The sequence below is a fragment of the Oenanthe melanoleuca genome, chromosome 19, assembly GCF_029582105.1.
Source record: "Oenanthe melanoleuca isolate GR-GAL-2019-014 chromosome 19, OMel1.0, whole genome shotgun sequence".
Lineage (NCBI taxonomy): Eukaryota > Metazoa > Chordata > Aves > Passeriformes > Muscicapidae > Oenanthe > Oenanthe melanoleuca.
This window is the reverse complement of record NC_079352.1, coordinates 3598690-3612663: the sequence shown is the minus strand read 5'-3', so window position 1 is coordinate 3612663 and position 13974 is coordinate 3598690. Positions and strand designations below refer to the sequence as shown.

Sequence of the window (13974 nt, the reverse complement as noted above, 5' to 3'; positions counted from 1 at the left end):
GGCAATGGCAGCAGCAAGTCAATGAACATATGTCAGGGATGGGAATGAAACCAAAATTCTCTGATGGAGGATATGAGGAAGCTGCAGTGCTCAAGATAAAAAAACCAATCCCTGCACTGGTCCCCAGGAACTCTGTTTTCTTCTTAAATTTAATAATCTCCTTTACAGATCTAAAGGCTTAGATAAACCAGCTCAAGGTTTGAATAATCAAATTATGCATGAGCAACATTGCTTTTTGCTTGAATTTTGATTTGTTAATAGTAGCTGGAATCCAGTTAAACTCTTGTTCATGAATATCACAATTACATTTCATTACCAGACCGTAGCATATTAAAAATGGTAATTACTCCAGTTTTTTTTTCTTCAGAGCTCTCCAGCAAAACCCAGCCCTTTGAGCTAAATTCTTAAAAATACTGGATAAAAAAAAAAATTAATTGGTTTCGATCTCTTAACCCTTTACATCCTGCCTTTTTGTATCAAGTGGACAGTTTCACTCCCCAGATGTTAAAGCAGGAACCATTTGTTCTGTTAATAATTATTTCTAAAGGCATTTTGGAGGTGGCTCAGGAGCATTTTATATACTGGCAATCATCTTGTGTTTTCACTTCTGTAAATGAATGGATGTTTTAATGAGTCATTGGATGCACCTTACAAAAATATGGGACTTTATTCAGAAGTGCTTTAGAGACACTGTATTAAAAACTCATCTGGACAAATATCAAGTGAGTGTGGGGGTGGGAGATAGGAGTCTGTAGGTCACTGAACAAACTTTCCTCTGTGCAAATAGGAAATACATTTTTTTCTAACTTGATTCTTAGTAATTCAAAATTCCTTAAGTGCTCTTCTTAACAGCAGATTTTTTAGTGGTTTTGTGAGTTTCTTGTTTTTTTTACTTTAGAGGACTAAAATACCTGCATTGAAAAATTAAATGTTTGTATCTGATAAAAGCAGCATTTCACATTATCCTACCTCTGAAATGACAGCTTTAGTGTCCTTTTGTTATATTTATCTGTTGTGTTGTTCCACTTAACTTTTACTCCTCCAGAACATTTCCCCTCCATATTTAAGGCTCACAAACTCATCCAAGAACTTCTTTTAATCATTGTTATTCCTGTAGATGAAGTCAACAGCAGTAGGGGTGACTTTTCTGAGTTATTGTGCAGCCTTGTTGTATTTATGTCCTGCTTTATGTGTTTTTGAAACACATGCCAGCAAGGAGAGCAGTATTTGCCATATTTTTCTTTCTCAGGCAGTGTCTTCAGAGCCCAAACTTTGCCAAATGATTAATTCTTTTTAATCTTCGTTAAATATCTTGTTTTTAAGAGCAGAGTTGCTTTTTTCTGACCTCCAAAACGTATTAAATTTGAAATGGAAAATTCTGGTTTGTGTTTGCCTGTATTGGTAAAGAAACAAAGAAAATTAAAACTTATATACCATGGGGGATATTCTTAATTAGGACCAGATCTCAGAAATTGATTTTTTTTTCTGTGCTGTGATGGAAGCATCATTTGGGATGAAACAAACTTCTAAATTTAATGCTTAAGCCATGAGAGCATAATTCTTATGTTGCTTGTAAGGTAATACCAGTTTTCATTGGGGCTGAAGAGAAAAGTCAAACCCTGCCTGTTTGAAGAAATCTGTGTTTCACACTGTTAACAGTTTCTATCAAACTGAAATGGTTTAACTGTAAAAGATAGAGATTAATGGAAAATCTGTGGTTTCATTCATGTTGCTTTACCCCATTCATTGTCCTCTGAAGAAGCATTGCTGCATGTTCTCCTCTTGTGTGAGCTCTGGATTATTCTTAGCACCAACAACTTGATCCTCTTTCTTTCCCCAGCATTGCCATGGCAACAAAAGAAAATATGACTTCCCAGAGAGGGATGTTGAAGTCAATACAAAGCAAGATGAATACCTTGGCAAGTATCCTTTCTCCTAAAAATTGGTGCTGCCTGTGCCTAAAAAGAGTTTTGCTACAATTTTTCACTCTGTCATTTGGGGGTTCAGCAGTGACAAACAGGCCAAGTTTTTATCAGTCTCACCTGATAACCTGACTGAAGCATCTTAGTGCTAAATGTGGTGAGTAAGTTGGTTTTGGTTAAATTTGGGCAGTGCATAGAAATTAACAGGATTTAATTGTCAGGTAGAGGTCTGCAGCAGCATTTCATGGCCTTCCCTGTTGCATGTTTTGTAGAAATATAGCTTCATTCCAGGTCCTGCTTTTTGCTTTCAAAAAAGCTGAAGCTTGGTGTTCATCACTGCTTGCTGTGGTTTACAGCCAAGAACAGTCAGGGCCTGAGTATCCTCTTGTCTGTCACACTCTTGTAGATGTTAATTAAGATTTTGGATGGTTGGTTTCTGTGCATATTCTGTCTCAGGGCTGAAGATTGTGCCACGTTGTCAAGTCAGGCATGTTTGTGGCTTTCCCACTTACTCCTTCCCTGCTGCCAATGGACAACATCAGCACTGTTTGATCAGACACATGACATCCTGGAAAGATGCATCTTGGTAACCCAGAAATTTCATTACAGTTCTTAGCAATTGGCAAGAACATTTCAATAAAGTCTCAATAAGCTTTAGCCTTAAAAAGATTCTCTATTCCAAAGACATGAATCTCTGAAGCTGATTGTCTTGTTGGCAGTTGTATTTTGTACATTAAGAGATAGATTTACACCCCTGTGGTTTTACAGAGGTTGCACAGTGTGTGGGTCATGCAGTGTGCAGGATTTTCTCAGTCAAATGCCTTTGGTTGTTCTCTTCACCAGTAGCAGAATCCCATTGCAAAAATTCCACAGATGCTTTATATAACCACCCCATTTTTTTTTTCATTCTCATTTAAACACAGTTAGTAAAAGTAACTAAGCTTCACATACTGGAGATTAAAATGCTGGTAATTGAGGTGATCAGGTGGTGAATTCTGTGTAAATGTGAGCTCTGGGCTGTTCCCTTTTCTCTGTCTGCAATCAGTGAGGTGCAGTTGTAATCCTGCTCCCCGTCCATCAGGGTTTACTGTCCTGCTTCCTCCATCTTGGGAGTAGTTGCAGTGTTGGCATTTCCCCATCCAGGCTTTGGGGTTGTTGGTGCATTGCTGTTTGCTGCTGGGACCTTGACTCAGAGCCCCCCAGACCGTTTCCCAGCAGTGAACAGCCTGATCCAAAGGATCAACCTCCGCAAGCGCCGGGATTCCCTCATTCTGGGCGGCGTCATCGGCGTCTGCACCATCCTGCTGCTCCTCTACGCTTTCCATTGATGGATGTTCCCCCCCTGGACTCTGCTAAAACTCATCACCACCTTCCCTCCCCCCAGCCAAGGAAAAGTGAGTGGGGGAAGCATCAGAACTTCCACAGCCTGCTCGTGGCTGGGGCTGTCAGCATGATGTCTGGAGCTTCTGATGGGACACTGAAGCTGCAGTGTTTCTCCTCCCCTGCTGTTCACCTTCCTTTGGGTTAAATTTGGTGGGATTTGTTTGTCTTTCATTCCCTTTCTCACTGCAAGGTAAGTGCCCATGGGATGCTTAACCAGAACTGGGGGAACACTTCAGTGCTCAGCAGTGCTGGGGCAGTTTGGTGCTGGCTGGGGAGTGGAAAAGGATTAAGTTTGCCTTGGGTGGAAGCTCAGCAGGAAGGCTTTTCCCTCTAATCCCAGCCCAGTACTGAATTTCACCCTGAGAGATGAATATTGCAGCTTTAAGCCTTCAGGTTGCTTTACTACTAAATACGTGTTCTGTAGTTCTTTTTAACTCCTGGTTGAGATTCTGATTATTTCTGCATAATTCGTGCTGTGATAACTGTGCTTCACACAAATTCCTCGAAGTTAACAAAAAAAAAAAAAGGGGAGTTCTGTTCACTTTTTGCACAGAATATGAATAAAGTACCCTCAGAGGGAGATCATAAGATTTCTTGTGGCTTTAAAGGGACTGACAAAGTCCCCCTGTGTAAAAAGGGAGCACAGTGTCCCAGCAGCTGTTTACTCAAGTGTTCAGTCATCTGAAAAGTGACCAAACATGAGTTCACCCAAAGGAATCTTTTGGGTGCAAATACTTTGATTATGGCTGGCATCATAAAGATCTTTATAAAGACACGAGAAGCAGTTTACAAAGCCTATACTGTAATTTAAGTGAAGTTATTCTGATAGTGCAGTAAGAGGGATGTGATCTAAACTGTTGATTTGAAATTAAAATGATGATGGTTACAGCTGAGGCAAAGGTTTTGGACATAACTCCTCCTGGCAAAGAGCTGAATGTATGAATATTGAAACAAGTGTTATTTACCATTTTCTGGGGGGGAAACACTTTTTTGGTCTCCACTGGCAAAAAGAGCCCTGTTGTTTGTCTGTAAACAAAGCTGACATCTGCAGTGGCTTTGATACTGCAGCTTCCCAGATTACAGACTTTTCTGCTCTTTCAACAGCACTTTTCCATCTGTCATATCATAACCCAATAAATTCGAGCCTTGGCACTGAAATACCTTTCTAAGAACTTGATTAACACTTTTCACAATCCACTCACAGTGCTCCTAACAGATTCCATGTATTCCATCACCCACAAATGTCACACAGTCCCCAGGTTCTCCTCTGGAACAGAATCCAGCAGGACAGACACAATTTTTTACTTCATTTTATAGTGTCTGTGACTTGGAGGGAATAGAGAACTTGTGTAGTGTGCAGACCCACACTGTTACACCCAAACTGTCTGCATTTAAAGGCTCCTTTGCAGACTTAATAACCCTGTGCTCAAAAGTCAACAAGGGCTTCTAATCAGCCATCCTGCCTTTGGGATTTGGAAGTATTTGGAATTAATATCTGTAAAACTGTGGGGCTTGTGTTTGAAATAAAGGGTGATTATTTGGTTGATTTGGGAACGTTCCCATTTGGAGATGAAGTGTTTATTAAGGGGATTTATGAAAAAGCTTGATGGATGAAGGAGGGTTATTAATGGATCTGTGTGTTGGGAGATCAAACTTCTTCTCCCTGTTGCCTTTTCTTTGATTCCCCCTCCACCCTAAGGGACCCTGATCAGCACTTGTGCATCTGTTTAGGATTTGTAGGATTTGGTTGCTCTATAGTTGGCAATATAAGATCTGCAGTACCGTAAATAAATTCATTTATTTAATCTTATAACAAGTCTTTTTATTGGACTTAACTGATTATTTGGTGCATATATTTAATCTTATTGTGAAAAAGCTGCTATGGAAAATATGTAGATTATAATAAATATGTAAACATAATTGATTTTTCATGTTATGAAAATGTTATGGAGGAACTGATATATTTTAGTATAAAATAATGGAAATATGCTGAATTATCTCTGATAAAGCTTTACTGGAAATGATTTCAGTGTTGGCAGCCCCTCCATGGTTTTTGTTTGTGCTGGTTTTGAGTCAGTTTTGTGTTGAAAAATACACTTAATTATCTTTGGAGTTTTCCCTTCATCATCATCTGGCAGAGTGAGCGGGTGTTGTGCTGTGCTCCCTGGAGGGCTGTGCTTGCATCTGGCCCAGGGAAAGGCTTCCAAATTCAGGAGAATCAGCCTCATAATTCATCTCTAACAGCCTGGACCTGTGGTCAGTACAATGGACTGGAAAATGAACACAGTGGATTGTAGCATTCTGCCTCAAATCCCAAAATACAGGTTTGTGTGTCTCCTGTTGCTAAATGTGTTCTTGGAGTTTTTCATTCTGTGTGGCTCCTCCTGCTCTGAGGAAAAGAGATGTGGTTAAGGAATTCTCATTCCTGCAATTCCTGCCAGAGTGCTGGTTTCCTAACTCAACCCAGCAGAAGTGTGCTAAGAAAATCATTGCTGAGCTCTGAAATTAAGGAGGGGGATCCATGATATTTCTGCAGGGTGTGTTCCACACACACAGACACTCTATTTTCAATTTCTGCTTCAGAAATCCTGCCAGATAAGCAGCTTCAAACCTGGCCAGGCACTGGAGCACAAAGGATCATGTTGGTAATGTTGATGCCACACTTCACACTGGTGGGAGTATTTTTATCCCTGTTCTTCAGACTATTTTTTACCTGTTTATCTGATCTTCAGTCTCTGGTTGCTGCAGCAGAGCAGTGGCATTTGGGCAACACCTAGAACTGTGCCAGGGCTTTGACCTTCCTGGGCAACATCTTTTTCTTAACCAGTATTGATTTCAGGAGTTTTGCATATCAGAGTGAGGTGTAAATTCCTGCTGGATTCATGACACTGAGTAGTCAACTAGAATTTTTATTTGTAGTTCAGAAATCCTTCACTTGCATTGTCTTAAGATTAATGTGAGAAGAGTCAGTTCCTTGCTGGATGTTGAAAATCATCAAGAGCAGAAGTAGATTTTTAGGTGATGTGAAAGTGTCAGGTGAGTGTGCACTGCTTGTCCTGCAGGGCTGTGTCCCCTGAGGTGCTGCTTTCCCAGAACTGCTGCACAGGGAGCCAAGGCTGCTCCACCACCTCTGATGGTGCAGCTCATTTAGTCTCGACTAAATGAGAGTTTTAACTCTCTAAATGTAGCAACTTGTTTCCCAAGATCACTTGAGGCATAACTTTTCCTATTTTTACTGGTTTTGTCCCAAAGCTTTCATTTGAGACAGGAAGGAGAGGGTAGCAGCTGTCAGTGCTGAAGGAGGCAATGGTTCTGAAATTCCTTCTAACAGAATTGGAATGTGCAGGACAGGAGGCTGCAGTGAGGGACACCCTGAGCCATGTTCCAGGTCACACCTGCAGGTCCCTCATGCCCTGCACCTCTCCTGTCACTGCACATTTGAGCCAGTGCTGATGTTTTAGTCCTGAGTACAGCAGCAGCTGTTGGTCTGTGTGCTACTGAGTGAGGAAAGCAGTTAAATAAACACTCTACACCCAAAACAAAGCCTTTTCTCACAGAACATCCCAGACCTTGTAAATGAGTTTCTGATTGCACTTTCTGATATTTTTTTTTTCTTTTAATACACATTCTTGAAACTTCTATTGTAACTGTAATTATTTTTGTTCTCACCTATTGTGCATTCTCTGTATGTATTAAAAAAAAGAAAAAGGCTTTGATATGTAATTTAATAATAAATTAGAATTCTAAGCAAGGTGCTTGGTTCTTTCTCCCTTTGACAATTTTTGCCTACCTAAACTTCAGGAAAGATGCAGAGAGGATTTATCTCAGCCCTTTGGAATTGTGCCTGGACATACCAGTCAGTGTTTTATATCAGATATCAGACGTGATGGGACATTTCCTGACCCAGAATGGTTCGAGGGGATCTGTTCCTCTGCCTGCACCTGCAGTCCTGGGCTCATCTCCTGCCTGTGAGGGAGCTCATTACACTCGTGGTGGTTTTCACCAAGTGGAACAAGGATGGTTTTCTTTAGAGGTAAGTGTTAAAAAGGGAGATCCCTCTCTGTGAATTTCTGTGTTCAGGATAGACAGGACTCTGTTACCCTGTGGTTTTCCAGCACCACTGTGGTCTGTACCTCCCTCAGGTGTTCCAGGCAGTGTCGTGCCTGAAGGATCCAACAGCCTGTTGTTTTTTAATCAATGCTAAATCTTTCAGTGCCACTCCAAATTTATATTCTCAGAGCAGCAGAGCTGCCTGGTGTTGTGATACCTGTCTGTGCATGAGGCTGGAGTGGAGAGAGGGATTTCTCCTTGCAGAGCTGTCGTGCTGTGCCTGTAAACGCTGCTTTAAAGCAGAGATACATCTCTCTATCCCTAATGCCTGCGAAATACTCAGGAGTGACCAGATGCTCTCCCGAGGGAAGGCTTTGATTGTATGTCTCAAGCTAAAAGGAGAAACTTCAAAATAACTTTTGAAAATGGAAAGGCAGTCCTGGTTTCAGATAGTGGGAAGTGCAGTGAGTTTTTCCAGTTGCGGCGCTGGTAATAAGTGGTGCATAAAATTCCATCTTCGTTTGGATTAGAAAATAAATTATTAATGGCTCTGAATCCTTTTTTCCAGCTCCCTGTACAGTCAATAATTTATAGTGGCACAGGCTTAGGATATATATTTTTAACCATCCGCCTCCCAGAGTGGTGCTGTCGATGCTGAGGAGGGCTGGGCGCAGTTCCTGCGTTATGGATCAGCCGGCTCGGCTCCCCCAGCCCCACCTGCAGATCTGCTCCACGGGAGCCCAGCACCGCTTTAGAAATTCACCCAGAGCCACCCGAGTGCCTTTGTTTCCTCCCTGCCTCCGAACGTGGGCGGTGAACAGCGCCGTGAACCTGATTTCGGAGTGTTTTAATAGAAAACCTCGATGTTTACAGTCGCTCCCGTTCTGTGCATTGCCAGCCCTTCATGCAGCATCCCAGGCAGAGGAGCTGTGCTGCCCGTGCCCTGGCAGCTGGGCTGTGCTCATTAAGCACTGGGAGCCTGCTGTCCTTCAGCCTCCCTCCTTGCCAAGCTGCTGCCCTGCTCCATCCTCGCCTGTCGCAGCCCTTGCCGTGTTCTTTGTTCCTAATGGGACCCTGAGGCTTTGCTAACCCAGATTCCAGAGCGCTGCCGGTGAGGCAGGAGGAGCCTGGCTGTAAATCGGAGCCTCTGCACCCCTCAAGCAGCGTTTGCCGTTCTCTCATTGCGGGTTGTTTTCTGCTTGTCTGGATTTGGGCACCCTGTGGACCCTCTGCCAGCCTGTGGGGTGATTTTGAGAGCTCTCCTGCCATCGTGGCTGATCAGATCTTACATCTTGTGTTGCTTTGTCTGCTCACTGCACTGCCCATCCAATGCTCCTCCCTTCCTTCCTGGGTGTTTGGCTTCACGTGGGCATTTCAAACACAGGGATTTATTTTTAGTTTCATTATTTTCGTTTCTTTCTTAAAAATCCGGCCTTTGAAATCCAGAAGGGTTGTCCAGGGTGATTGAAGCTTATCAATCAAAGCCAAACCTGAAGAAAATTCACTGATAACCATCGAGGTGCACAAGCACAGCATGGGGCTCTCCCACAAATGCTGTAAACAGGGAAGATTTCAATTTTTTGTCTCTTTTCTTATCTCCCTTGCCCATACCCATCCATATGATGCATAATTCTTGGAAGTGGAGACAATATTCTTCATCTTTTGTCTTTCTAAAGCTGCACTGAAAATAGAAGCTCCTCTCTGCAGGTTGCAAAGCCCCATTGAGCTGCCAGCTGTACAGTGGAAACTTCCCCAAGATGTTTGTGGTACCTGTGCCTGGGCATGTCATCTGCTACAGAGCCCTCCTGCTCCAGACCTGTGCTGAGCTGGCTTCTTCCAGGGTGAAATGCTGCTGAAACATCAGATTTTTAAAGGGAGCCTTTTCTAAAGACTCTGCAGAATGCTCAGGAATGTTGCAGGTGCAAAAAATCGTGAGTAGCTGGGAAAGTGCTGATCAGGTGGCCCTGGCAGGCCCAGCTTTAACACACAAACCACAATTTATTACATTAAAAAGCAGCTGGGCCATGCAAGGACTTTCTCCCCACTGGAGATTGGTGGGAAGCTGGTGGGATCCTTTGGGTGTCCCCCACTTTCAGTGTCAGGGGAGGCTGGAACCATCCTGGGGCTTGGCCAGCCTTGATGTGGGACAACACCCTAGTGCAGGAGGGGGGATATGTGGATATTTCCCTGCTGTGCTATAAATGCAGCTCCCTCTAGGTCAGGCATGTATCACCAGTGCTAAATTTACTTCAAAATATTACTGAGGTGGGGAGGTTTGTGACTCAGGTCTATAAAAGCATGTACTGCTTATGTAAAGAAATAAGTTTGGAAAGAGGCAGGAGGGGGCTCGGGCTCCAGCAGGGACCATTCCTGCTGTGTGTCTGCCCTCTCTGCATAAATAGCTCTTTGTACTGGGGACCAACTGCACCTCCAGGTTGTGTGTTCCTTGCAGCAGGATCTGCTGGCCAGCTCTTCTTGTGTTTCCAAACATTTCAGGAAATGTAAATAATTTCCAAGCCTACGCTCTGGCTTAGATGAAATTATTTTGAAATAAAAACCAACAAATATTGTGGGATGATCAGTTCTTGTAATAGTTCAGGGTGACTTCAGATAGGGTTGTGCCACTCTGGGAGAGCAAAGGAGAGATTCTGCCGTGGGGATTTTGGTATTTGGATCATTTTCTTTCACTCAGGTGCGTGTGTGTGTTTGGTCTTGGAAAACCTGAGTTCCTGGAGTCAGCTTTGCCATGCAGGCAGACCAGTCTTGGCCATCCTGCATCCTCAGGTCTAACCACAACCACATCCCAGGGGAATGAGCCTCTCCCACTCTTCCTCAGGAAATGCTATTCCTTAACTCAGCAGCCAAGTTCCTCCTGCAGTTGTGATACCCCTGGGAGGTGAGTGCTGGTGCTCTGGGAGTTCTGGGCAGGGGAAGAAGAGCTGTTAACTCATTTCTGAGGACAATTCAGCTTATACCCACTCTGTTTTGCAGTCAAACATCAAGGCAGAAATAGAGCATTGCTTTAAAGACAGGAGCTCCTTTTGCTTTACTGCTGTTTGCAGCAGACCTGGACTGGCTGCTCCAGACCAGTGCGGAATCACAGCACAGGCTGTGAGGGACTGGGTTATTTTTCTGCCCATCTGGAGTTGATGAAATGATCCATCTGCATTGATCCTTGCTGGGAAGGAGGGTAAAACATGGGTTTTATGAAATTGTACCTGGGATCAAATAATTGGAAGAAAACGCTTTGGAATCCACAGCCTGTAATTAAACATTTCCAGGAGGCAGCGAGGTGCAGGAGCTCAGCAGAAGGAGGCATTCTGCTGGGAAGTCTTTGCTTTGTTTCACACTGTGTGCTATTAAAGAAAACAACTTCACAAGCTTCAGAAGCATTGGCAGCTCTTGACCAAGAATAGCATCTCACATCACAGCTAAGCTGGAAACAATGAGGGCCAGCAGTCTTCAGTTGGTTGGGTTTTTTTAGCCCATAAACGAGGTAGCTGAGCTCATGGAGAAATCCCCATTTCTCTATTTTAGGTGTTGTGAGATGTTTCAAGGATCCAGCAATAACCACCATAAAGGAAAAGAAAAGTCCTCATTTAAAGCAGATCTGCTGGAATCTGCAATTCCCACTTACCTGGGCACGCCAGGCTCTTCTCCAACACATAAATCCTAAATCCTCACCACCTAACCCAAGCTTGTGCAAAGTCTACCAAACATGTCTTGTCTGACTGAAGAATTACTCTGAGATGTGATAGAAACATCCAGCATGTGGGATCAGGTGGAATCCCCATCCCTGGAAGGACTCAAAGGCACTTGGGGACGTGGTTTGGAGCTGAGCCTGGCAATGCTGGCTCAGATGATCTCAGAGGGGTTTTGCAGCCCCCCTGATGCCATGCTGAGCTCTGCTGCTGGCTCAAGGTCTCTCTGGGGATGTGGGAGCTGTGGCTGTGTTGCTCCCACTGCATTTGCAGCTTTGGGCTGGATGCAATGTGCAGAGCTGCAGAACAGCTCCTGTCTGCAAAGGGGAGGCTGGGTCTGGGTAGGAAAACAGGAAGATGGAGCCTTTCAGCACCCTCACAAAGACAAATTCATTTTTTCTCTGCTCTTTTGTTATTGTCTACCAGGGGTGTGTTTGGTGAGCTGCTTCAGATTTTGAAGATGTCCACAATACATCCAAATTTAACCTTTTTTTTTTAAATCTCTGCAGCTAAGAAGCTGTTCTGTGGGCAGGGAGAGTTTGGGGTGCAATCTGTTCTTTTTGGCCCCTTTCTGGGGGCTCCATCTGTGCACACCAGAGCCAGGATGTTCATGTGCTGCTCATCACAAAGTCTCTCTGCACCTCTGCAGCCCTGAGCTCTCCTCCTGTGGCTGCTGAGCCCAGGGCTCCATCCTCTCCCAAATGAGCTCCCGAGAGGCTTTGAGAGGAATCCCTGAGCTGCTCATTCTCAACAGCAGCCAGCATTAGGAGCCAGAGAGAAAATAGAAATGTTCTCCCTGTGTTTTTCACTCCTAGCTCCTGACTGGAACAAAATCATGGAAACCAGTTGTGGAACTGGTGGCCAACTTTCTGTCCTTTGCCTGAACCCCAAACTCATGCAAATTCACCAGTGAAGACAAAGCACTGGGAGATGATGGGAGAGCCCACAGTGCTGAGCAGAGAACGTGGAAATTGGATGTGAACCTCTTGCTGTTCCTGTGTGAATCTATTATACATGAGCCCATCAGAGCAGGGTATTAATAAAACAGGAGCTAAAGAGCTTGGCACTGCCTTGTCTTCAGTGAAACATCAGAGCCCGGGCTGGCGGCGGCGGCCTTTGAAGTCTGGGATTGCATCTGGTGACATGGTCAGGATGCTCCAGGGGGAATCTCACCACTGAAGGGGAATCTCTCCACAGCTGGGGGTTTTTATGTGATTCAAATCCTCCTCCTCCTTCTCCTCCTCTTCCTCCAGGACAAAGCCATTGCTTTATTTTTTTTTTATTTTTTTTTCTTCTGCTCTGTCTTCTGGCTTGCTGAATTCTTTAGGCAATGCACAAAGAAGGCTGAAGTGCTTTAAGGTTGCCTCAGACATCCTGTGCTAGGATGCAAATGGCATCTGTTCAAGTTCTCCCCACCATGACCCCTCTGAGCCTTTTGTTTCATACAGGTACCACCAACCCAAACCCTCTTTGCTTTGCTGAATCATGGGGGAGTAAGTTACACCAAGCTTTCTAAGCATTTTGTGTCTCCATCAAGACAAATAACTGTGGCTCTTCAGACCTGCCCTGTAATCCCAGCCATGCTGCCAAAGCTCCTGTGCACACAGTGATGGCTCTGGCTCTGCTGGGTGAGATGCTTTGCCTGAGGAACAGAGGCTTTGTGCAAACCCAGCCTTGGTGTAGAAGGGGAGTAGCTGAGGTGTGGTGTGAGCTTGGACCTGCATGGCTGTGAGTTATTAACCCTGGCTGATGGCTCCTGGAGGTTTGAGCAGCTGCTCTCTGAGCCCTGGGATGTGAAGCTGAACATCAGCTGAAGCTGATTTAGGTGCTGTTACAGGGGAGGGTGCTTAGGAGTAAGAACCAGCAGATCTAATTAGACTTGCAGTTTTCAAAGCACTGGGGAATGGATGCACCAAAGAAATGGGTTTCCTTTGTTAAAAAGGCCCCAGTGGGCTGCAGAGCTGGGGAGGGGATGTGCAGTGTGAGAGAAGGGCTGTGGGGTGGGCAGGCAGGCTGAGCACAGTGCTGGGGTGTGGGGGCTGTGGGGCAGCTCTGTCCCTGGGCAATGCTTGGTGCCTGATCCACAGGAAACCTTAGGGACAGATCCTCTGCTGAGCCTGACCTACAGGGGCTGGGCTTTGTGTTGTGGGCAGCAGCTGAACTAGAACTAATTCCAGCTCCTTGGATTAATGTCTGAGATGCTCATGAGGATAACAGTTCTGTTTTTCATGAGCTCACAAACATTTAATCTCCATCCTCTCTGGCTTTGAGTACCTGTGGGGTTTTACTGCTCATTCATTTCCCAATGCCCCAAAACCCTACAGCATCCTCAAGAAAGGGCAAGAGGTGTTTGTCAGAGTGAAAATGCAGGCAGGCCAAAGGCTGTCACAGCAGAGGGATTTGGGTTTGGATCCCAAGGGTGGGTCTGTTCACTGTGGCTGTAACCACTTCCTGAAGGTGCCCAGAGCAGCTGGATCTGCTCCACTGCAGTTTGCTGATGAGTTACTGGGTGGCTCTGGCAGGGAGGAGAGTCCCAGACCCCTCGTGCTGGTGGCTCAGTGCTCCACAATCCCTGGGCTGCTGCAGGCAGGAGCTGCCCCTGCCCCAGGAATCCCAGGATGTGCTCCAGGCAGGGCCATTAAGTCCTTTGTTGCTGAATGACGCTGCAGAATTTCCCTCTGTCTTCTTCCATCCCAGCCATGGATGGAGGGGAGGTGCTGTGCTGATCCCAGGCTAGCAGTGAGGGAAGCCTCAGTTTTCCTCCTTGCTGCTGGGGGAGGCTCTGCCTGCTTGGCTGGGGCAGGGAAGGAGCTGTGGGGCTGCACTGGGGTCTGCACAGGCTGAGATTTGCTGGGTGGGACAAGCAATCCATCCTGCAGGGGGCTGGAATCCCTGCTCCATCCCAGAGGGATGGGAAT

The 13974-nt window shown here is 45.1% G+C and overlaps 1 protein-coding gene across 3 annotated transcripts in view; it reads left to right on the top strand.

Annotated features, from left to right (window-relative positions):
• Positions 1-7052, top strand: part of GOSR1 (golgi SNAP receptor complex member 1) — a 28409-nt gene extending 21357 nt beyond the window's left edge. For all 3 annotated transcript variants that reach the window (XM_056506397.1, XM_056506396.1, XM_056506398.1), the window contains 2 exons: positions 1841-1923; positions 3126-7052. In XM_056506397.1, coding sequence (XP_056362372.1) covers positions 1841-1923; positions 3126-3250 — 208 coding nt within the window. In that variant the 3' untranslated portion in view covers positions 3251-7052. The remainder of the gene's footprint in view (positions 1-1840; positions 1924-3125) is intronic.
• Positions 7053-13974: the final 6922 nt, after the last annotated feature.